General features: G+C 34.6%; 1 protein-coding gene across 2 annotated transcripts in view; it reads right to left on the minus strand.

Moving 5' to 3' along the window:
* Positions 1-1,539: 1,539 nt before the first annotated feature.
* The window catches only part of Klp64D (kinesin-like protein 64D), a 38,713-nt gene continuing 14,998 nt past the window's right edge, over positions 1,540-25,254 (minus strand). For both annotated transcript variants that reach the window (XM_071593282.1, XM_071593281.1), the window contains 6 exons: positions 22,845-23,071; positions 21,399-21,514; positions 18,116-18,296; positions 14,921-15,157; positions 11,253-11,378; positions 1,540-8,747 (listed from right to left, as the gene is read on the minus strand). In XM_071593282.1, the coding sequence (XP_071449383.1) occupies positions 8,550-8,747; positions 11,253-11,378; positions 14,921-15,157; positions 18,116-18,296; positions 21,399-21,514; positions 22,845-23,071 (1,085 nt within the window). In that variant the 3' untranslated portion in view covers positions 1,540-8,549. The remainder of the gene's footprint in view (positions 8,748-11,252; positions 11,379-14,920; positions 15,158-18,115; positions 18,297-21,398; positions 21,515-22,844; positions 23,072-25,254) is intronic.

Consider the following 25,254-nt stretch of genomic DNA (forward strand, 5'->3'; position numbering starts at 1 on the left):
CTACATCATGCACCCTATTTGCCAGATTTAGCCCCCTCGGATTATTTTCTGTTTGCAAACTTGAAAAAATGGCTCGGTGGTCAAAGATTTTCCAACTGTGAACAAGTGATGTCGGCAGTTAATGGCTATTTTGAGGATCAAGACAGTTCTTACCCTAAATGAGCATCAAAATTATTGAACATCACTGGGAAAAGTGTATAGAGCTGAAAGGAGATTATGTTTATTTATAAATACATTTTTTCCAAAATTTTTGTTTTCTTTGTTGGGTCGGGTACTTCTGGGACCACCCTCGTACATATGGGTGACTATGGGGCTACGGAATTGGTTTGAGAAGAATAAGTCCATGTTAGAGAAACTATTCCTGACATACCCTCTGGAGAAGAGAAACTACAACAAAGTTGACATAATGCATAAATCGTGGGAATTTCACAGAACATGAATGTATAACTCCTGTGAAACATGCCATCTAGTTTGATTTAAGAAAGAGTTATATTGATGAATCATGTGGATAAAGGATTATTAATCCCAGGCTGGTATTAAATATTTGAAAAACTTATCTTTCACTAACAATTTAAATTTTGAAGAGTTGTCGGTTCTGATAGTTTTGCTGAGTATGGTGAACTTGAACCTGACAGACAACATAATGATTCTGTGTACTGAAATGATTGCGTACAAGCAGAAGCAAAGAGCCTTTAGCAAATAAAACTATTATTTATCATTTATTTTACAAGCCTTGCCATTAGCATAGGGCTTTACTGGTTGTGCCATTTTCAGGTCAAAATGCATCAATTTTAAAGTTTAAAAATCATTTTTCCACACGGGATTTGGACCTGGAGGCCTACACACCTCGAGTGAAGTTACAACAAAGAAATGAATGCCTTCCACCAGAAGATGCGACTGCATCAGGGGTATCACTGCTTAAAGTAAGTCCTTGCAGTTGTCTGTCTGCTGGGCTCTTGTTTGAAGTTATGATAAAAGTTGTGTTTTGGGGACATTTGTTTTCTCTTGACTCAAACAGAGGACTTGGCCTAACTACTAAATGTAGGTTATTCTAATGCATGTTATTTGAAAACCTTAGATGGTTCAATCACTGCAAATGGGCTCACCTCAGTCCACATCCCAATAGATAACTGAATGACATAGGTATTTGGGTTCTGAGTGCATCCTATCCATGTGATGTCTAAGTCAAGCATTCTCATCAAGCCTAAAGACTGAATATACTGCTACTTACATGTTATATCTAATTTTGATGAATATTTCTACTTGTATTTACTTGCCTGTAGAGAATGAAATTGTTCTATTTTAGGAACATATAGAATTTCTTAGGAGGTCACCTTTACGTTGGATGATGTCCCACAAGCAAGTAAAGAACCATTTCTGACTGACTAATTTACATAAAAAAAGACAGCATCATACTATGGTGAGAGGGAAGGCACACTGTTAGAATCTAAATGGCCACGTATTATGCGGCCACTTGGACGTTTATCTTACAAAACCGCATGAAAACATATTTAAACAGAAAACCCTTAAAACGTTTCAAAGAAATTTTATTGACCATGGCTCAATTCATCTGAATGCACAAAATTCATCAGTTTACAAATAGCGAGCTAAGCATTTCCTGAGTATTAACTTATAGAACATAGTATGTGCTAGGATCTGGGTTGCTACAGTTCTGGCTTCATGAATTTCTCAAACTTCCAAGGCAAAAATTTTACTTTTTTCCCCAAGATAAAATTATATTTAAATTCATCTTTATAATGGAAATTGGAACTGCCAATTATTACCTTACTTAACAGAATACTAGCACCAATATCTCAGCAGTACAGCCACACTAAAGAAATTTAAAGAAAGGGACGTATGTTGAAACATCTTTAACTGAATTCTGCTTTATTATTATGTTACTACATAACCAACTTACATATTGATAATCATTAAATACAATTGGGTTTAGAAGAATAATCCAAAAATCTAAAATTTCTTTCAATTCAAACTTTCCCGGACTAATATTGAATTTTCTTATTGCATCCAGGTGATCCTTAAGTTCCAGACATGTAGCAACCCAAAAGTATTCACTTCATTCTCAGTTAATAAACAAGAGTCATTTATTCCCTATTCACACTGCATTATCAAAAGAAGTAGCAATTGCAGTCATTTGGTAAGTTAAACGTTAAGCATTATAAAGTGGCTTGATAAAATATCACCTCAATGTTAACTGTTTTATAGAACATGAATATGTATGGACTTATTGCTAAAGAACACTTAAAAAGTAGAGAAACATACCCAAGGGACTGCCACTAATTTAACTGGTGACAAATGAAAGCTGCCTCCTTAAAACCACATGAGGAACTTGCACCATAAAAATTTGGATGAAATTCTGGATGGACAACATACAGATAACCATTTTGTTTTGAATCAAGATTTTGCTTGGAAGTTTCTGGAACTTCAATAGATCTAACAGAGTGCCTATTGTTTTGTAATCCATGCAAAAAATCATATTGGCAATTCATATTATTCTGGAACTTAAAAATTAGCGTTGAAATTTTACTTCAACTGAGTACAATTTTCATGTGTTCTGTTCACAATCAAGTTTACAATTTGAAGAAAGTAGCAATACACATACTTCAAAATTAAATAACAATATATGAAGTAAATTAAATACTAAGTCACAAACTAGCATCATTAAATAAAAAGAGCAGATAACATGTCATACATCATCAAGGCTGAGGAGAAAAATGATGGGTAACTTGGGTATCAACTACAACTAATTTAGTTAGAATTTCGCTGACTGTTAAAATCATGTTGCACTTCACATTAGGGACATAGTCGTAAGTTTACTGGCAAAACCAGATTGAGATATTTATAAATAACTTAAAAATTAAATACATATTGAATACAACAAATTTATCAGGCACAAAAGTCATTGAGTTATAACTTAAATTTCAGCACAACAAACAGATCAGGCAATTACGTATAAGCAATTTCACTCAAGTTTTAAGTGAAAGTTTTTACACATTCTAGACTCATCCATTTTAAAAATCATCAATTAAGGGGACATATAGGTGGACAGTAAGCTATATCTGGGCTAAAAGTGAGGAGGACACATTTCTGTCCCGAAAGATATAATGGAAAGTAACTACAGAATTACTGACATAAAAATCAGTAAATATAATATGACCACTAGTCAAAAAATTAACCAATGAAATAATCTGATGAAGAGGCTAGTCACTGGTGATAATAACTGGTTGATCACCCAATAGCATACAACCGTGTCAAATGATCATAGATATGAGATGTGGTGATTTTATTGAAAACCTATTGCAAAGATGTTAGTTTTTTCTACACATAAAGATGATTCATTTACCTTGAATGATAACAGTATGTTATAGCATTTGGCACATAGGTAAACAATTGCAGACTTACCACAGTAAGTTTTGTTCTTAAGACATTTTATCTGAGGTGACATGTGGAGCCATTACAAGGTTCCCCAAAAAATTAGAAAAATAAAAGCTGGACGTAAAATAGTTCACCAAGTTCAAAAACCAGGCAGTCTAAGAGGAAATAAGTGGTGTTTTTGTTTAAAGTCTTTAATGGTGTGTGTGATGGACATATTTTAAGGCATCATTATGAGTAGAGTTAATGTCATGCTCATTTACTTCTATGATTTATAGATTAGGAGAAAATTCTGCCAAGGTCAATGCTGAATGCAAAGCATCCATACCTAAGTGGGCAAGAATGATATTTTCATACACAATGAATCTACATTGTCCTTTAATAAATGACACTGAAGTTTTTCCAATGCTCAACTTGAAAATTTGAAGACCTGTATTAACTTTTTTAATTCCAATTCATTCTAGTGACAGTTTCTGAAAGATATGCAGCTCATAATAATCCATCAAAAACAAGCCTCAAGTGTCCTTAATTACAAAATGCTAGCCTGAAAAATGCTTAGTGTGTATGACAGTGCAATCGTTATGGAAAATGAAAATAAGGGGAATAGCTCTAAAAGTTGAGAACAAGAGTAGACCCTCTCAAATATGTGGCTCTGAAGTTACTGAGTTTCACACTTGCATGTTTTCAAAGATGTCACTCCTGCCATGCCAAGAGCTTCCGAGGAATGAAAGAATCAGGAAAACAGTGAAGAATGAATGAATCACGAAAAAAGTCAGCCAAGCTCAACGATTCTAGCCGTGAGGAAAATCACTAATGTCACCGAAATAATTGGATAACTCATTAAAACCAAAATCCAACAATTTCAAGCTTAAGACTTCAAATGGAATTTTCCTCGGTGTGGCAACCCTGACTTGTACACTAGCCGCGATCTACTAAGAACCTAAGTCTACACAATGAGTTCCATCCATTCCAAGGTGGGAAAATGAAATGAAAATATTAACTCTGTATCTGTATGATTATTACCACTGCACACATTGCGGCATGTTTCTTCATGTTGGATAAAATGAAAATTTTAATAACATCACCCATGTTGAAGCCATTTCACCATCAATTGGTACCTCTATTCTCATTGGCAAATCTGGGTAGTGCAGACCATTTTTCAGAGGCTGCCATCCTTAATTCAGACCTATTTTTGCAGACTGAGCTTTTGCTGAGTATTGCAACCAACTGAGCAAACACAAGACCAGTTAATAAAAGCCTACTGCATATTAATGAAGATAAAAATTAAACAACAGATGCCATCACAAGGTAAAAGGAATTTACACATTCCTCCACTATAGACATCCCAGGAATGGAATCCATCTGGGAAATGAATTGGGTACAAGATGATAAATCTCTAAAGAAATGTGGTCACTTAGCAATTAATGGTCACACCACAAAATAAACTAATTCACACAGAAGGACTTTGATTTATCATAATTCCCTGATTTCAGCTGATTCAGGTTCAGAAGATGATGATCATAAATCAGAGGCTTTGAGATGCAGATTTAACAGAGAATTGAAAAAATAAGCTGAAAGAAGAGCAATGATGAAGATTCAAGCAGGAGGAGAGAAGAATTTCAAGGGTGAAATCTGGAGAAGACAGAAGAAGTGAGGGGATGAAATATGCCACGGAGGGTTGGGGGATATTAGAAGTCATAATACAAGGGAGAATGTCAGGTAACCATGGAAGAGAATAGGCTCTTTGGACAGTATGGAAGCAGGTAAGAAGTCAGAATATTTGAAGAAGGAAATAATAATTTGTTCCTGACTTCCATGGAATAGAATTCAAACCCATTATAGTGTCATAATGCACCTCAATCAACACAATGAGGCCATTTCATTATAAATAACTGTGGAGATATAATTGACCAAGGAAGATGTAGAAAGAAGCAGCAAAAAATAATACTACTAGCAACAAAGGAAAACCTACCTTGGTTGGGAAGTTAAAAAATATAACATAAAAATCCATGCACACACCTTTACTCTCACCCACGTAACTATTAAGGAGGCAGAAAGTTTTGATACTCTGCATGAGTACCCATCATATAGGTACAATGTCTACATGTCTAAACATCCTGTCAGGACCAAAATGTTATGTCTGAATTAAAATGCTTATCAATGCAAGAGTATCACACCTATGCATGCAACACTCGTGCATTACTCATCATTTTAATGCAGGTAAGTTTAATCATGAATGTATGCATGAAGATTTCTACGCTAATAAACAAAAATAAATTGGTGTAGACTTGCCCATGTTAACTTGTGCCGGATAATTCACAGACTATTTTAACACGCCTAAAATAGACAAACCCTGATTGTGATTTTCAAAAATGAATTAAATGTTTATTTCTAGCATTTATATAAGTATTGACTACTGCTATACTCAAGGTGTGCACACTCCCTTCAGATCAAATTCACATGTATTAAAACTACACCCTTGAAATAGGCTTAACCAACATATCCTTGGACGTGCAAAACATTTCTGCAACTTGTAGTTTTATCCGAAAAATATATTTTTATTTGATATTTCTATCACCCATTTAATTTTTCAGAGAGAAAATGGCATGCCGTAAAATATTATATTAATGTTCAATGAAATTCAAAAAATCAGCCCAGACAGGTCATGATAAAATCACCATATACGAAATTAATTAACTGAGTTGATTCAATATTGTTGGCTAGTTTTCAGCTAGCCCATAGCCATTGGTCAAGGAGAATCTAATGGCAAGAAATGCAATCATGCACACTGCACCTACTACATCGAAAACATACTCCCTCTAACATGGAATGTACTATGAAATACCAAGTGCCAAAAAATAGATTGGAATGAATTCTATTCACAATATTATTCATATCAAATATCATTATTTGTAAGTATGACAGAATATGATGAAAAAATGTAACCTTAAATGGTTTGATTGAAGAGCACTTGATTGCATTTGTTTATTATGAAGCAATTATTCAAACCAAGTTATATTTTTAAGGTGTTTTCTCCAAATGAAAACTATTAAAAAAATGCATTTATGGTATGACTAGAACGACTAGAAACAGGCTGACTAAAATAATATACAGAGGAGAAGTTTGTAACTTCACCGACCACTACCATTCTTACAACTCAATGAAAACAATTAAGTGTAAATATGATTGAATAAATTACAAGCTACTTATAAAAATAAAATAAAAAGAGAAATCATGCTGTGAAAGAGTTGATACAATTTATATGGCAGATATCATCACTCACAGAATTATACCAACAACAAAACATTCTTCAATACTGTAGTACAATGGAGTGACTTCAGCCATGTGCCCAAAGCTTCATAGCAGGAAACTTCACCCTTTTTTAGTTGGTTGACAAATATTACCAGCATGGGCCCTAGTTTCTATTCATTCATGAAACTATGACATTGCTTGCAGAAAATGCTGCCTTTACCTGTTGAACATTTTGACAACAAATTCATGTTTGAAGAGTTTGTAATAATCGAGCATCTCTGAGGCTCTCCTTAAAAACTATGTATAATAAAATTTAGGATAATGCCCAATGGAGATGTGCCTGTATTTGATTGTAATAAACACAAAAAAGCTTTGGTGGCATACGTGCCATGGAAATCATATTTCTTTCTTTTTAAGAAAATGAAATATTTTGGAATGTTTTAGGCCATTCACTGGAATTGCCAATATAAGCATGGTGGGTGTTCCTACTGAGGTGTAATGAAAATCAGCCAAAACTAGAATTGGATGGAGTTAAAAGAGTCAAATTAAAAACTCACACCCTGCTATCAGAAGTACTCTTCAATTAAACTGTGGAGAGTATGTAATAACTAATGATGCAGTCATACAATGCTTCTTATAGAGGATGGGTTAATATCTGCTGGCCTTTTAACATTGCAGAATATGGGATCCCAATTGGCGATACTTGTATGAAGATTTTACTTCAAAATAATTTGTATCCACAACGGAAACCATTGAAATTCTAATTCACAATGGAAACATGAAATTCTAATTCATGAATGTATAATTTTTACCGCTCCAATGAATTTCAATAAATGATAAATTCATAACGTGAAATCAAACAAATAAATATGCAAAATGAATGTTAAAATATCATCATATACGTATAGATTACTTTTAGTAGAACATGCCTGAAGTCAATACAACCAGGTGGGATGGGCTCCATCATTAACACTAAGATATAAATAACTAGTTATTTTAAAAAAATAACTGAATCGACAATATTACCATACAAGGAAGAATTCAATAACAATTCCATCTATTGAACACTTTTCACAAAAAAAGATAATGACTGAAGTCCCTTCAATTTGCAGAGACTTTTGAGGACTTGACTAATTTTATGGCACAACTGTAGGTTTTTCAATTGAAAATTTTACAGCCCACATTGGTGATGCCTGCATGTCTTTTATTCTTTTCAATTAAGTTTTATATGGTATTAACTGTCAATCAACCTGAAAATATAGAAGAAGAATATCTTTTAAATGGCCAAAGTCATTCCTTTCTACAGTATCCAGGAATGTTCCTTGTGACGTTATCCTGTGTGTAAAAACTGCACAAAAACCTCCCAAAGTTATACTCATCACACAATGCTCATAATCTTATCTTAGTCTTTCATCAATTTTCATTGTGGGGACTGCTTTTTGTACCAGCCTTATAAAAATGTATTGCTACACTCTGAAATCTCCAAAACTTTTAATTATAACAGAGCAAGATGATTACATTTGCAGATTTTGAAACAAAAGTACACCAACAGAGAATACCACTCCATATTTAAATGTGCAGTGACATATTTAAATGCTGTAATCCACACTGCAAAGAGAACTACGCTCATGAAAAATCATTCCCTTACACTCCTCTTTAAATTCAAAATCATATTTTTTCCTTGAAAATACACAGTATATAGCCACATAGAATTTAAACAAAAGTGCTGAACACAGGTAAAATATTTTATGTGCATTTAATGTGACAGAATTAACAATTATAGTATACAATACCTTTTGAAGAGAAATTAGCATATTAAACAAAATGGTAACATTGGAATATCAAAATTAATAAATATCTTGGCCCAAGAAATTAAACTGGCAACTCTTGACTCCAAGAAACAGCACTTATTTTTTGGCAGCTGAGTGAGGTCGTATTCCAAGCGCAGTCTTTGGTCGCATTAGCTGAGAACGAGCTCTTCTCATCGATGGCCCACCAATGCTGGCGTTCCCTATGCCAGAACTGTTCTTGTGGAACCTCAAAGGATTCCGTAATCCTTCAGGGGTGTAGGATAAGTAAACATTCTCCAAGTTGGGTTCAGGAAACTAGAAATTGGAGAAAAATGTAAGGTTTGCAAAGATGTCCTCAACTATCATGTTTGAAAAAAACAGGCAGGGGGCACCACATAAACTCTTCAATATGTATATGATTATGTTGTCCAGATGTTAATTACATAATTTCTCATAAATAATGTTTTTCGACAAAGATAATTTGCATCATGCTAACGGATATTAAAAAAACACTCAAGCAAGGTGATAGACATTGGAGGCATTTGAAATGTGATATGGAGAAGGATGGAAAAGGTGAAAAGGACATAAAGGAAACCTTGGATCACGAATGAGATGATTACAAAGAGAGAAGGAAATGGAAGAATGTACACACAGAGTTAGGTAGAAGGAAGAACAAAATGTTATATAATAAATTGAAATGGGCAACAAATCGAGCAAAAGAAATACGGAAGATGTAGTGTGAGGATATGGAAAGTTTGCAGAAGAAGGGCAAAATAAGTGCGCTATATAAGAAGGTGAAAACACTGAGGGGAAGTAAGAAGGGAAGATCTGTGCTGACAGATAAAGTCAGGTAAAATAATAGTTGAAACAGAAAAGATTAGAGAAAGGTGGAAGTAGGTGGTGGTGCAGTCTGAGGTACTGCAAAACCAGATGCACAGAAATACAGCTTCATTCTTTGACATGACTGTCCATTTCATTCCATCTGGACCTTCCAGTTCCATTGAAGGAGAAAGTTGGGCAAATTGGTTTTTATGTTATAACTATGCTCTTTAACTCTCTAATGGCCTAATTAGTATCTGCATCACTAGTAGCAACAACTTGCAGGGTAAGATATATGTACGCATGATGGTGACCTGAATAGTTCTTGACCTGATGTTGAAAATTATAATTTGAGACTTCAAAAAAGCTTTATTATTAAAAAAATTGCCTTTAAAAAATAATACATTTCATCCATTATTGTGTTATTATCTGCAAGCCAGGTCTATTTTCATGAACTCTTGAGTTCAGTTTTGTAAGAAGGTTAGAATACTAGTATTAGCTTCCCAGCTATCATTTGACCTTTTTCAAGATTCAATAGAAGCCCTTTTGCATCCCAAAAAACCAATGTCATGACCTTTCCTGCCAATGGCACCATCTTTGCCTTCTTTGGAGCTGAAGAACCAGCCTCTATCCACTGCATGGACTGTTGTTTTGATTCTGGTGCATAATGGCAAATCCATGTTTCTTCCATTGTCAATATCTATGAGAAATTTCACCCTTGTATTTCATAAAGCGTGCCAAACACTGTTTGGAAAGTGTCATTCGAATGCATTTTCGCTCCACAGTTAGCAGGCATGGCCCCTATCTTCCACATAGCTTTGTCATGGGCAATTCCTCATGCAAAATGTAACATGCATTCTTTTGATATCCCTACAGTATTAGCAATTGCATGCACCTTCATAGGCTGACCTTACACAATCATATTGTGCCCTTTTTCAATGATTCATGGTGTGGTTGCACTTTCAGGATTCCCTTCACCTTGGAGGCTTTCATGGCCACATTTAAACTCAGCTGCCCATTTCTCCATGGTGGAAGTTGAAGGAGAATAGTCCCCATACACATTTACAATTCTTGAATGATTTTTTGGTCGGCATTAAACCTTCTGGTGGTAGTAGATTTAGGGGAAGCGACCAACAGCTGAGGTCATTTGGGCTATTAGGAATGAATGGGAAGGGTGGAGTGAAACCTGGTGTCAGCATTAGCCTACTCTTAACAAAAGGTGCCAAGGGGTCTACAGTTTAACGGCCCATCCGACTGATGACGTACTCACTTAAAGTGCTTCCCACAAAACACCTCAAGTCAAAATAAGGATACTACTGAAAAAGCCTGCTGCCTCTAGGATTGGAACCCCTGAATTTAACCTTTTTTTTATGAAGAATTTTATCACTGCACGATACTCGATTTTTTCCATTTCTCTCAACAACCGCATCACAACTGATTCAACTGTCTGCTTATAGCAAACTGCTGAATGGAATGGCTAGCATTTTCACACAGAATCTACACACATTTTTGCCAACATGAGAAAAATCATGCAATTAATGATGTCATCTATGGGCAAGCCTGAAAAATTTTCAGACCACCCTTGCAAGTCAAGGCTTGTGTATCTCAGGGATTGTGTGTATGCATGAGCAAATCGGTGACAAGGACGGAATTGCCAGAAATAAATGCGTTAAGTTCAGTTTAATACATTTTTACATCATGGTCATTATTTCAGAGAACCACATCAAAATCATGAAGTCAAAACCAACTCTAATTTGTTTGCATTAACAAACTGATGATTATAAATTAGGCAAAAGTTCTATTCAAACACATCCTCAAAAGAAAAATCTAACGTTATTATTATTTAAATAGGTAATTGATGGAGTTCTCAAAGAAAGTGCTAATGTACATGCCCGTTTATTCTTTTAACAGACATAACATTAGCTTTTACTTCTACAATTCCAGAGGATTCTTAGATCTCCAAGCAACAAGTGTACAGCCTTCTTAATACTAAAATCTTACCTCTTTATCTTGAGGCTTTGTGGTGGTAGTTGACTGTTTCCTCATATTATTTCCTGTGTAAGCCACACATTTTAGCTGCCATTCTCCAATATCTTCATTCCAGTGAACAAAACGATCTATCTGCTCCTAATTCAGGAGAAAAAAATTTAAATAAAATAAAAACCTTGAAGTTACATTTTTGAAGGTGTTAGTGAAAATCAGTATACGAGGACTAGAAGTCTGATTTCACAAGCGGATAAAGTATTACTTAGGACCATCAACGCAGGACGGAGAAGAGAGCAAATGAGTTCTCGGGAGAAGATCAGTTTGGGTGTAGAAAGGGGATGGGCAAGTATGATACCAGAGCAATAATGAATAAGGTAACTAGTCGAAAGGGAGAGCATGTACAACCAGGATGTATTCGCACGCTTAAAGGATTTTGAGAAGGCATTTAACAGAGTCAACTATACATAAATAATGAATATTTTGCAAAAGACATGAGGATACAAGTAAGGTAGACGACTAATCTGGACCCGGTACAAGTCTCAGATTGAACAGGTGTGGACAATTAATGGAGAGTCAGGATGGATGCCCATGGTCACCTCTTCTTTTCATTCTACATGCAGAGGGAGGAAGGGAGGCACGGGAAGGGCCGGAGGCAGGAATGAAAGTAGAAGGGGAACTCTTCCCATCAGATTTGTGAATGATCAAGCATCAGTTAGCCATTCAGCCAAAGGGACAATATTTAGCACATTGTAGAATCAGTGTGATGGTAATATGTGATTGTAGAATCAGTGTGATGGTAATATGTGATGAGAATATGGGATGGGAATTGATCATATAAAAATATGAGATGAGATTTTTAAAAAATGAAGGCAAAGAGATTCACAAGAAGTAGGAAGGCTAAGACAAGCATGTAAGTTGGGGGGACATGAACTACACCAAGTAGAAGAGTTCACAAATTGGGGGAATGTTTTGGAAGAGGTTGGGCAGATTAATAGATGCATTATATGAAGGCATGTATTAGGTAAGGAAGCAATCACAAAGAGGTGGGTTTTGACGGCAGGAATGTTGGGTAAAGATGTAAAAAAAAGGCTACTAAAAACTTGGGAGAGCAGTCTTGCATAGCTGGGGCAGTTGATCATTGAGGCAACAGGATAAGTATAGACGGGAGGGTTTTGAGATGCGGGCGTGGAGAAAAATGGAGAGAATAAATTGGATGCAAAGGTAAGCCAATGAAGTTCTTGGCAAGGACATGGAAGCAAAATTGAGAAAGAGCTGTTGGGAGAATTGAAAAGGAGGACAAGTGAATAAAAGAGATTGGGAGAGAAATAATAAATTGGATGCAAAGGTAAGCCAATGAAGTTCTTGGCAAGGACATGGAAGCGAAATTGAGAAAGAGCTGTTGGGAGAAATGAAAAGGAGGACAAGTGAATAAAAGAGATTGGGAGAGAGAAAATGGAAGCGGCAGTAGAGGGGAGAACATAGGGAACTAAGGTAGAGGCAGGAAAAGAAGAGGCATGTTGACATAAGATGTTAAGGATAGGCTAATTAACTATTTATTGTACAGTATACTTTGGAGTTGATGAATACTTTTCAGTCTTGCTAGTCAGGGCATAATAGTACCTGGGTCTTTCCAAAACCTATCTTAAGCAGATATACTAGAGCTAATAATAGTGACAAAAATGTAACATAGAGGTTTAAGGGACAAATATTTTGATAGTAAATTTTGTTTTATAAAAGAAATTTCTTGCAAGATTATAAGAAAATAAATCACAAGTAATTTCTTAAACAATGATGCAGTAAATGTAAATAATAAAGTCCTAACACAAAAAAATATAGTGGCATGACTTTTCACATTGACAGATGCCATATGTTTGCATATAATTCTTGCAGAATTCCCAGCTTCTGCTTTATTTTCATTACTTTTATTTTCTTTTGAACTCTTAAATGTAATATTAATCAATATTAAAATGAAATAACTTGCACCTCAGTTAACAGCTGTGGTATTATTTTAAATGATTTAAGAAAACAGCATCCATCAGAAAACCAAAGCATCACATTTTGCAAAAGTTCACATTAAGCAGCAGCAGCAGATAACTAGACTGATGATCATTTTTTTTTAATGATTAACACACCCCATTTTCAAACAATTTATTCATAGAAATTCATTTTCATGATTAAGAATACCTGAACTAAATTAAAATTTACAGCTATGAATGAAATCTGGGTATATATGTATAATATAAAAATCAGTTTGTCATTTCCATATGCAATAGACTTAAAGTTAATGGTAGGTGTCAGAAATATAAATTGCAGGATTACGTAAATTTTGTGTCCATAAACTAAAGAATTCAATTTATATTGAATAAAGATGCACTTACTTTCAGTTCCAATTATAAACCTGTCCATTCAAGGAAATATATCATTCATTGAGCCAAGAAAATATATATACAATTTATCAAACCGAGGAATTTATGAGGTGAATAATGGAGAAGATAAATGAATAAATTGTTTGAAGTCATTAGTTAAGGAAATATTCCATTACTAATCAACTGAGCCTCGCTGGTTGACCTCATTAGATTTCCTTGAGGAAACAGCTTAGTGTACGCACAGAATTAAACAGAAAATTAAAATTTTAAATTCAAACCATGGATGAAAATACATACACATATACTGTGTATGAACACATACTCAGTGCTGAGCTGAATCTGGCAAAGACTTGTGATGATATATTCGATTGGTTATCTGTGGAGCCATTGGCCACCAGGAATGGGATGGGGAGGTCTCAGGAATAGAGAAAGGGAAAACCAATAAAGGGAAGAGAAAGAAATAAGAGATTTCAAATTTCATTTCATGGTGGGTAAAATAAAACAGAAAAACCGAGGAAGTTTATTTTACACACCGAATTTTATTTTACGCAAGCTCTGAAACATGGAATATTATCAATGAATAATTGCAGAGCGAAAAGGAGCAAACCCCATCCATTGCTATGGTGAGATATTAAAATTTGCTCTACTTTATCCCACGACTCATGATAACACACTCGTGACGCAAACCAAAAAATTGAAACTCCACTCTAGCATATACCAATCTAGTTAAAGTAGGCCAAATTTAAGAATTGAAAGAATCCTCACGTAAAGACACCTAAATCACACATTAATGATATTTTCACTTTCATGTTGATATTTATGGTCAAATTGCATGCATACAACTTTAAGTAAGAGCTCCTCATGCTTCTTTCCATTGTCACATCTACTCTTGAAAAGCTACTGCATGTTCATTGAGTGAATTCACCCAGGCATTACACAATATTTATGTAATTTATGCTCACAGTGGAATTTTTTCATAGAATATGGGTAAAACTGCCATCAAAACTGGGATGCATTAAAGGCAAGGTGCATACGTATAATTTATTATATAGTATATACATACATAATTTTTAGAACAGGCAAAAATCGAAGATAAGCCAAAACATGTTCAAGCAAAACCACTTGCAAAAATTAGCTGAACATTCACAATGGCCAAACTGTTCAACATAAGTGAGAGACATAAGCAACAACATAACGCCACCAAAAAATCAAACATAACCCGCAAAAATTCAAAATTGGTGATTCTTTTTGAACTGACCACGTATACCTATTTCATTACTTAAAATCCAAATCTTAACAAATACACCTGCCATTTACCTGAAACTCAGGAGGAATAAGGTTTTCAATGATAAGTGACTGAAGGCGCAATTCCCGACTGAGTCCTCTTATGCCATCAAGTAAACCTTCCATTTCTCGCTGCTTTTCTGCCTGAACATCACTTAATTCTGCCTTTGCAGCAAGAATTAGAGAGTAAACCTTTCGAATTTTACGTCCCTTTGCAGCACATTCTTCTGCTAGAGATGAATATTTTTCCTCAATATCAATTCTTTCAGCCTGGAAAAAGAAAGAAAACACTTTAAATGTCTTGGACTATTAGTTTATATGAATGACATCATTATTATATTATAATAATGAATACATTTTTGCCCAAGGACAAGTATTACAAAAATACAGTGAATAGGATAGTCTAGAATACCCATACAAGTGCCTGGGACCAAAATGATCACTGTAGAAGGGACATAAAAAGAAGAGGAATTGAATTAGGCAAAGAAGCATTTGTTAGGAGGAGAGAATAGTGAGAGGGAAGGTAAGTAAGAAATTTAAGAAAAGATACGTGAAACTTTGGAACAGAGTGTGCTTGTGGATGGCCTGGAAATTTATTAACTGAAGCAAAATGACGGGCATGGATTTGAGGCTTCTGAGTGTGGGTGCAGAGAAGGATGGAAAAGGTAAAATACATGGAAAGGAAAACAAGCAAAGCAGTGCCAAGCTTTGTGAGAGAGGAGAGGTTTTTGGGTTATCAGGGTATATACACCTGTATATATATATTTATATATATATATATATACACACACACACACACACACACATATATATATATATATATATATATATATATATATATATATATATATATATATAATATATTATTACTGTGTTATTGAGTATAATACTTAACTATAAAATAAATAATAATAAATAAAAATAATTACTGTGTATAATATATTGATTACTGTGTTAATGGTTAATATATATATAGAAAAATCACTTCAGCTTGGGTGGAGCTGCAGGTGCCCAGAGTGCCTTGCCCGGGAATCGAACTCGGGACCCTCCGGTCAGCAGTCCAACACTCTACCCACTGGACTACCCACATATATATATATATATATATATATATATATATATATATATAACAAAAAACACACACACAGAGACTTTCCTTCTTCATTCCTTGTGATTGATAAATTGTTTTTTGTTAGCATTGGAAAACAAAATTTCTATTTTTCAGCTGTTTTTATAAAAGGGTGGAATTGTAGTTTTACAAGAACACAGAACAATTGAAATTTGAAGAGCAAAATGTATTTTCCTCAGAGAGCTAAACCAATCACGTAACCAGGAAAAGAGAAATGATTGGCAAAGATGGTAATTTGACAAAATATTCACAGATACAGATTCATATTTGTCATGAGATTAAAATAATGCAGTGTGAGTATTTAATTAATTATTTGTTACGAAGTTTACATATTTAACTATGCAAATATTTGCTCTTGCCTCAAAGGAGAATATGAAATATTCAGGGCTGATGAATACGAGAGAAAGATTAATTGGAAAGTATGGATAGTATAGAAATGTTTAAATTAAAACATGAAATACTAAATTGACAACTTTTGATTTTATATTCAAAAACTTTTAAGAAAGCCAAGGCATTTCAAATTTGTATTTTGTTGAAACTATATCAAAGTTTAAAAGCATTTAATTATTCTTAAGATTGTAATTTTATTTAAATTTTGAGGTACCGGAAAGAGAATGAGAATAGCATGTTCCCGTGTAATCTTCAAAATAGACAATCTGCACATGGATTATAGAGAGTTTACTGTATTTACAAAGAAGAGGAATTATTAACCTCTTTTTAAATTGCAACTGCTTATTATGATATGAAGAGATGCCAAATGAAAACCATTAGTCATAGTATTATAACAGATGAATGGATGACGCGTGGGTAGTGACCTTAAACTATGTTAACTATGAGAGCCATGTTCACGGTGCTAAAGGGCCACGTCACTCCTTCCTTCCCCCGTCTATCCTCCCCATTCCTCTGCTCTACCACTCTCCCCCATTTCCTGCCCACCACCCAGCCGCTGCTCCTTCCCCCTTTCTTCTACTCGACCCTGTTCCCCACCCTAGGAGGTGCATGGACAGTGAAAATATCAAGGCATGGCAGTCTTAAGGAAATGAGGCACAACAAAAATGATTTTCCCCTGACTAAGGCACTGCTATTGTGCCCATAGAGTCCTGATACCTCATCAATACCTGGGTGAGCCCATCTTAATTTTTTTCATCGGTTGGAATTACGTACGTCTCTACATTCTAACATGATATGTTGGCAGAATGCACAACATACATAACTTTTGTTTTGTCAAAGTTGAAATAGAAATGACATGAAGGAATTCAATGGTTTCAGGATCTACTACTACTACGTACAAATTCATAATAACTGAAGAAGTAAATTTTCTATTTTTTCACACTAAGCTTTGGCGTGGCAGTTTACTTCTTTACTTGTCCACTGACATAAAGGATTCATCTCCCAAGAATATTTTTGGCGTGTAATATCTAAAAACAGTGTGTTAATACTAATAAATAATAATATCTAAAAACAGTGTGTTATACATCTACAAATATTTCATCAAGGGGCTTTTTTCCGAATTACAAAAACATGATAAAAATGTGAGAAATAACTGTCATCCAACCATTTCTGTAAAAAAAATATTGTTTATATCCATAAATTTTGCTATCATCTTTCAGTTTAAAACTTTAAAATCATAGAATACACACAACTTTGTGATAATATGAATCTTCTCATAAACCAAATGTAGACATGTAACTTCAAAGGTATCAATTTAGAACACAGCATGTGCAGTAAAAAGTAAATTTTCCATTAATACAATGTTGTTCCACCATATCACAAAAGACACAGTTGTTTAACTTTGAATAAGCTTTCCAGTGATGGTGATTAAGCATTTGTCTACTGGCACAGCAGTCAGTGACTTGAAGCCTGCCCATTTATCAGAATAATCAAAAACTAAAACCTGGAACTAAAACTCAGATCCAAAGCTAAGAATTGAACTGGCACCAGACCAAAATAGAAGTAGTACCGACACATCACTAAATGACTTAATGTAACCAGAGACATAAGCAGTGCATTGATACAACATTTAAAAAATATTGATGATAAATTAGTGAGAGCTTACATTTGACATTTTCCACTCAATTTTTGCATTTATGAAAGCTCACCTCTTTCTCTTCCAATTGTGATCGCAGGTGCCTCTCACTCAACCTCCGCTCCTCCAGCTCAGCTTGAGACATTGCAAGGAGTCTCTCCTGCTCCTCGGCCTTCTCCAGCAAATTCTCTCCACCAACCAGTATTTTTTTCTCTAAACTCTGGAGTTTTTCATTGAGCATGGAACGCTCATTACTGAAAAAATAATGTCACACATGACACAAACAAATTCCAAAAACCAGAATGCTTAATTTGACTATTTCCTTTGAATGGAACTTGGAAGCAAAAAATAAATTGTCCACGCGTAAAGTTGACTAATAGATAGCCATTGATGGCTTCAATTTGTGAAATTTCATCAAAGTGAGCACAGATAACAACTAAGGAATATTGTGATATCAAATATTGTGAAAACTAACTTATTCGTGATTTTTTCCATAAGCATACATATGCTTCATATTATGCTATCACAGTCAAGGGGAATGATTTTTACACCTTGCATTAATTCATTCTACTGCAAATTAGTGGATGATTCCATTAAAATGACTGTTATGGCATATCCCAATGGTATTTGAATATACTTCACATTTTTTGTGTTGCATATTTACATATTTTTAAAGCTATTGGAAGGGATGTGGAATGATAATGGATTTAAACCTACCTTCAATGATAAGCTACCAAGTAATAACTTTTTCAATTGATTTTACCTGCCATTGAATGAAATTACGATGAATTGAATTATTTTTGGATGGGAATACTGATGCAAACACAGCAAAAACTACAGACAAACAAATAGCAGACAACAACAGATGATCCAAAAAATTAACAAATACACTTCATGGGAGAAACAGACACAAGCAGCTTATGAAGGAGATATATATCTAACTTTTTGCACCGTTTCATAACCATGGATGAAACATAGGTCCATTACTTCACATCCGAGACAAAAGAACAATCAAAATAATGGATTTAAAAGGGAGAACCAGTTCTAAAGAAGGCAAAGACCGTCATCTGCAGGCAAGGTCATGGTGTCAGTTTTTTGGGATGCGCATGGGATAATTTTCATCGGCTATCTTGAAAAAGGGAAAACTGTCAATGGCGAGTATTATGCAAACATATTGCACTGTTTGAGCAAAGAAATCAAGCAAAAGCTACTGCATTTGGCTAAGAAGAAAGTGCTGTTTCACCAAGACAATGCACCAGCTCATAAATCCATTATTGCAATAGCCAAAGTTCATGAATTAATGAAAGTTTGAATTGCTACATCATGCACCCTATTTGCCAGATTTACCCCCCTTGGATTATTTTCCATTCGCAAACTTGAACAATTAGCTAGGTGGTCAAAGATTTTCCGACCGTGAATATCGAACCTATTGAACATTGCTAGGAAAAGTGTAGAGAGCTGATAGAAGATTATGTTGAAAAATAAATTTTTTCCAAAATTTTTGTATTTACTTTGTTAGGTCGGGCACTTCTGGGATACCCTCATAAATCATTTTACAGATGGAAGACCATCACTCACTGCCCTGGATATCCCAATTATGTGTCAGCATTAGTGCCTTTTACCTCAAAACCTGCTGGTGCATTTTCTACAAATCTAAAGCATTCCAAGAGGTTTAGGCTTGAATGCTTTCAGGATTCCTTAGCTTCTTGGCTTGGGGAAATTTGTCCTTCATCCTTTCTTTTTTAGTTCCCTCTAATTGTTATTTCTCAAATAAGTTTGAGACTTGATTCAGAAGAAATGGGATCACCTTTTGGATGAAAATGCATCTAACTCTTAAATAATATAAATTATATTAATGTTTTATTTTTTCAGCTTTATAGTATTGTAAGAGAGTGAATAACACAGGCAACAAATGATGTTTTAATCAGCTAAGGATCCTTAAACCTCATTTTTCAAGGACCAAAATGTTTTGTAAATTTAGTTCGCACATGTGGAAAATATTCTGGCATCACACTCTGCTTTTTTGACCAACTTGATATTGATGTTTTGAAGAATTCTTTTACTTTTTCTGGATTTTTTACCTGAACCGCACCTCCTGACCCATGAGACGTACTTTTTTTGCTCTAAAATCAGGCTGTTTCTTGCAAGTTGAGTGTTAATGGGTATAACTTGAACCAATAAGATGCAAGTTGATTTGCCAGAAAAATACTATCAACTGTTCTTTCCCCACATTGGGCACTGAAAATGGTTTACTTTATTGAAAATTATGATAACAACACTGTTTTGAGCCACTAGGAAGCCTAACAGTTTCAATATTTCCTAGAAATTATATCCTAAAAAAATTCCCAAATAAATCTTAAATGTATGCCATGCAGCAAGTTTAGTTACATCTCATATTTTGTGCAGCTATGGAAACTTATAAACATTGGGCTTAGGGGAATGTCGCCCCTATGGTAACACAGGTAGGTTGGGATTTCAGTTTGACGTAATTATTACAAAGAAATAACTGATATATCTGGATAAAATTTATTCTGCATATAAATTTATCCTTATGTACAAAATGTTGTAAATCAAAGCTATATTGCCTCATGAGTTCACATTATGTGAAGGAGTTGTTGGTACATTCTTTCCTCTGATAATTCCAACTGTCAGCCAGAACAAGTCATTTAGCTTCCAGGATCATCTTAACGATCAACATCATTAGTAAAATGATCCTTACCTAAGGCATACTTTCAGGTGAAGTTATCTTTTTTGATCATTTTAAGTTTCAAACAAACTCTCTTCCGAACAGTGCACTCTGCTTCCATCAAAAGGCATTAAGAAATATTAACTGGGCTAACAATAGGTGTAAGCAATTGGTGTGCAGGGAGGTATTATTTAAGGGAAATATAGGGCTAACTATGGGATTTCCATTGGGAAAAATCAGGAATTTTGAAAATGAGTGGCAACCTGTTTAGTCAGTTGAGCTACTAAGGGATACTCGCCCCCTAAATATGGCATTCTCAAGAATTCTCATGAAACTTTTGGTTAGAAATCATGGAAATCAGGGTCGAATCATCCTTTTCTATGGGAATGATGGGGTAAATGTGAAATCCTCCGATTTAGTTTTCCATATATGAAAGTTGAAATGATAACATGACCATACTATTTTGAAATCATGGCCTATTTTGATTATTTCTTTAGCAGGAGAAAAAGTACCACATCATAACATTGTAAAACCAATTGACTCTGATTGGAGCATTTGTAAAAACTTGCCATTTTGTCCTGCAAACACTCATGCACCATACACCACCAAGCGGATTAGAACATCAATTCGAAGAGTGAAAGCTTAAAAAAAAATTCCCAATTAAACGTACCGAGCTTTCTGGACCTCAGTATCATGCAAATTAACATCGGAGGCAAGGCGTCTCCTCTCACGCTCCTCTTCCTCCTTCTGCACCTGCAAGTTATGCCGGTCTGCTTCAAGCCTTGCCTGCAATACACACACCCAAAAATCAATGAGCATTTAAAATGAACTCATACCTAGCGTATATTATAAAACAATTATTTTGCAAAAGCACAAAAAATTAGGTAGTTTTTGGCAGTAACGAAAGAGTACTGTGAGTGCCTGTTAACTTACTTTCAGATTTCATGATCAAGTGGATCAAGAGTGTTAGATGTTAAATAGTCATGCATATGAGGATAGAAAAATGCTTCAATTAATTTAGAGATAGCTGATACAATAGATTTTGGTCAGTTGGTATCAGCAATATCAAGAGGGCCTTAAAATGAACTAGGAACACAATAGAACATCTTATAGCAAATGGTGGAATGACAAGGAAAAAATGAACAGCTGAATAATAAAGGTAAGGCACTTAAATGAGCTGTAGATCTTAGCACAGGCATAACCCAGGATGCCATTAATCCCCGCAGAAATTGTTTTTCAAAATAATTGTAAAAGAAGCTTTGTAATCTAAAGAAGATTGGTTGCAAAGAGGAAGCATGAAGTTTAGGGTGGCATTAGGTAAAGTTTGCAGGGAGCTTACACTTAACATTGCATAAATGAAAACTAAACATGTTTGCAATTCTTACACTTTCAGTAACACTATAACCACCACATAAACTACTGCAATTATATCGAAACAAATAATGAAAGTAACTAACTTATACATTAATACTATTCCAGACAACACTATTCACATAAGCAGGACAGTGCTGTATTGATACAATACATAAAATTAACCTGAAATGTAAACATCAACACCTACTGATAATTACAAGCATAAGCATTTATGTTCCACATAGAAAGACTGCCCTTCAATATGAGAAATCATGATATACCATATAAAATAGCAAACAAGTTTAGGTGTTAGGTTATCTGATGATTAACTTGCCCCATTGTCACTAAAGACAAGTAACAAGCCACGAATATATTCCCACATATTATCGAATCACATGAGTGTGCAATTCAAAGTAATCTGACAACAACAGAGATATTTAAATAGTATTCAGATTACTTGATACTAAAAAATCTGTAATTTTTTGACCCATCAATTCATCATGCTAATTGATTAGAATTATCATTAATTTTGTCAACTACTTACACTCAAAATTTAGGATATCCTTGATATGGTTTGATTAACTTTCAGTGTTCTACCTATTAGAGGCTTCATGCAAAACTGTATTAACTAACAGTATCTAAGGTGCAAACAGTGAGTCACCATACACTTTTCATGCTTATCAGATAGTTAAAATTTAACGGCGACACAAACAAAGGGCTTTCACACTGGCCCTTCGAGGATGAAAATAAAATGGATTAAAACCTTCATCTCCTTGATTTCTTCACTGCTTGGATTATTCTGAGGGTCCTTATTTCCATCAGCATCTTCTCCTTCCTTAATCTCTGAGATTGACTTATCCTCTTCCTCATTCTCTTCAAAGTCTTCATCTTCATCATCTTCATCCTCAATGTCATCCGAGTCCCTCTCATTCTGATCTTTTTCATACTCATCCTTCACCTCCTCTTTCTCAGCACCGGATTCACTGCTCTCTGAAAGGGCATCTTAACAAATTACTACTTCCACAGGGCTGCAAGACTACAATTCAGTCTACAATGAGTACCTACATAGAATACAAATCCCTTCTCATTCTTTTTCAAAGGCATTTCATAAGATGCATGAATAGTCACATCCATTTTTCAAAGCATCAATTGCCGACAAAAGTCTTAAAAAATCCATACTAGCTTTGCGAATATATTCTATTGTTTCAGGCTTCACTTCGTGGAAGTAATTGATATCCATTATTGAAATAGAAAGAAAGACTCGTACTTTTCCACAGATTTTATTATACGGCACAAGTACGAGTCTTTCTTTCTATTTCAATAATGGATCTTAAAAAATCCTTTAAGCCAAAAATGAAAAATAAATTATTTTTGGCATGCATATACATTTCCCTTCGCAAATGCATACAAATAATATTTGAAGGATATTTATGGGTAATCCCAAATTACTTTGGCCCATTTACATCTTGTTACGTATGTTAAGAACAAAAATATGTCAAGAACTACACCAGTACCATCCTTCTCAGTAGGGCATTCAAATTTTGAATACAAGAGGCAGTATACCTGTTACAAGCAGTTCATTCTAAGCCACTTTTACAATGGCTTTATCAAATACTATCCACCATGCTTATGCTAGGCGAAAGAGAGTGGAGATACAGGGAAACAGGAGAGGATGAGAAAACTGAATTTAATGATCATCTATATTTGAGTAGTTCTTGAATGGATTGTATCTGTATTTGATAATTCAGTCATTCAATCATGTGATGTGGTAAAAAGTAATACTGCTGACTTCCACTGTATGCACATACATGTATGTGCATAATTTACTTCTTATACATACACACACTTATTTTTAGATATTAAAATATATTATTCTAAGGCTCTTTGGAGATATTCCAAGCTCTTTGCATTTTGCACCTCAGTGGCATTCATTGTTCTGCTTGAATGCCAGCAACACAAGTGTAGTATTGTGTGTAGAGAAAGACTAGAGCAACCATTCATGGACTATTTGAAGATGAATCTGAAATTACTACTGAATTTATTAGATTAGCTTTAGATTACATTTAAATTAGATTTACTCATTAAATTTGGTTCTCTGAAGTGTTTTATTCTTTATTTTTGCTACTGGAAACAGGACCTAAATACTTGGTTCTATTTCCTGTAAATTTATTTTCACCTTTTATCGTCTCCAGGAGCCTGAATCTTATTGTTTGGGAATCTTTTCACTTTGATTTGCAGCCCAAAACTTTTTGGAACAAATACTTTGGGTCCCAGACAGTAATTAAACCTTTCATACAATTTATTTTCAGCTCACATCCCCAGACACCAATGTAATGCACAAGGTATAACAAACAATCAGTAGATACATCATTTTGCCTCTTTTCAACCCAAATCTGAGTACTACTTCACATAGTTGTCTAATGGATTGAAAGAGTTGCCCAAGAATGCAAATAACAATGAGATTCTTTGTGGTGACATGACTACGAGCTAAAATAACATTGCCATAAAAAATAAAATTTTATGCTATCTACAGTCATAGAATGAGAAGGGTACACTATGCAGAGCAGTACTTTCATACAAATCATAATTAACAAAACAAAAATACTTATCAGGAGAACTAAAAATACTTCATAAAAAATAGCTAGATTTGTAGCAACCACTAATAATGAAAAATTACATGGATGATGGCTATCAAAGGAAGTTCTTTCAGATACCATTCAGCAAAGGATATACATTATGAGGTTAAGTCAATAAATAACTCATAATAGAGTCAATAACAGTCAAAAGTTACCTCCTGAAATTTATTTCAATTTCCTAAATATTTACCCTATCATATATTCAGAGACACTTATCCCATCTCTTTCTTTACAAGTTCTTGATACGAGCCGGCAGCAAATAGGTCTTTTGTTTGCTGTCACAACCAAAAAGTAACGGCATCGTCATTTTCAAAAGGTATCTCAGAAAACCAAATGATTTCTTGGGGGCCAGAACAGATGAAGGAAGATCACTGGGGACTATGTAGGGACTGCATGGCTAATGTTCCAAGCATTCACAATGAAATTTTCATAACAGCTCCAGCTTGTGACTCGCGCATGTTTGCGACTTACTTATTGAATTACCCTCATAATTAAAATTATCTACACATTTGTATTTTATAGATGACAAAGTCCATT

The sequence above is a fragment of the Hetaerina americana genome, unplaced genomic scaffold, assembly GCF_022747635.1.
Source record: "Hetaerina americana unplaced genomic scaffold, ioHetAmer1.1.p SCAF_54, whole genome shotgun sequence".
NCBI classification, from domain to species: Eukaryota; Metazoa; Arthropoda; class Insecta; order Odonata; family Calopterygidae; genus Hetaerina; species Hetaerina americana.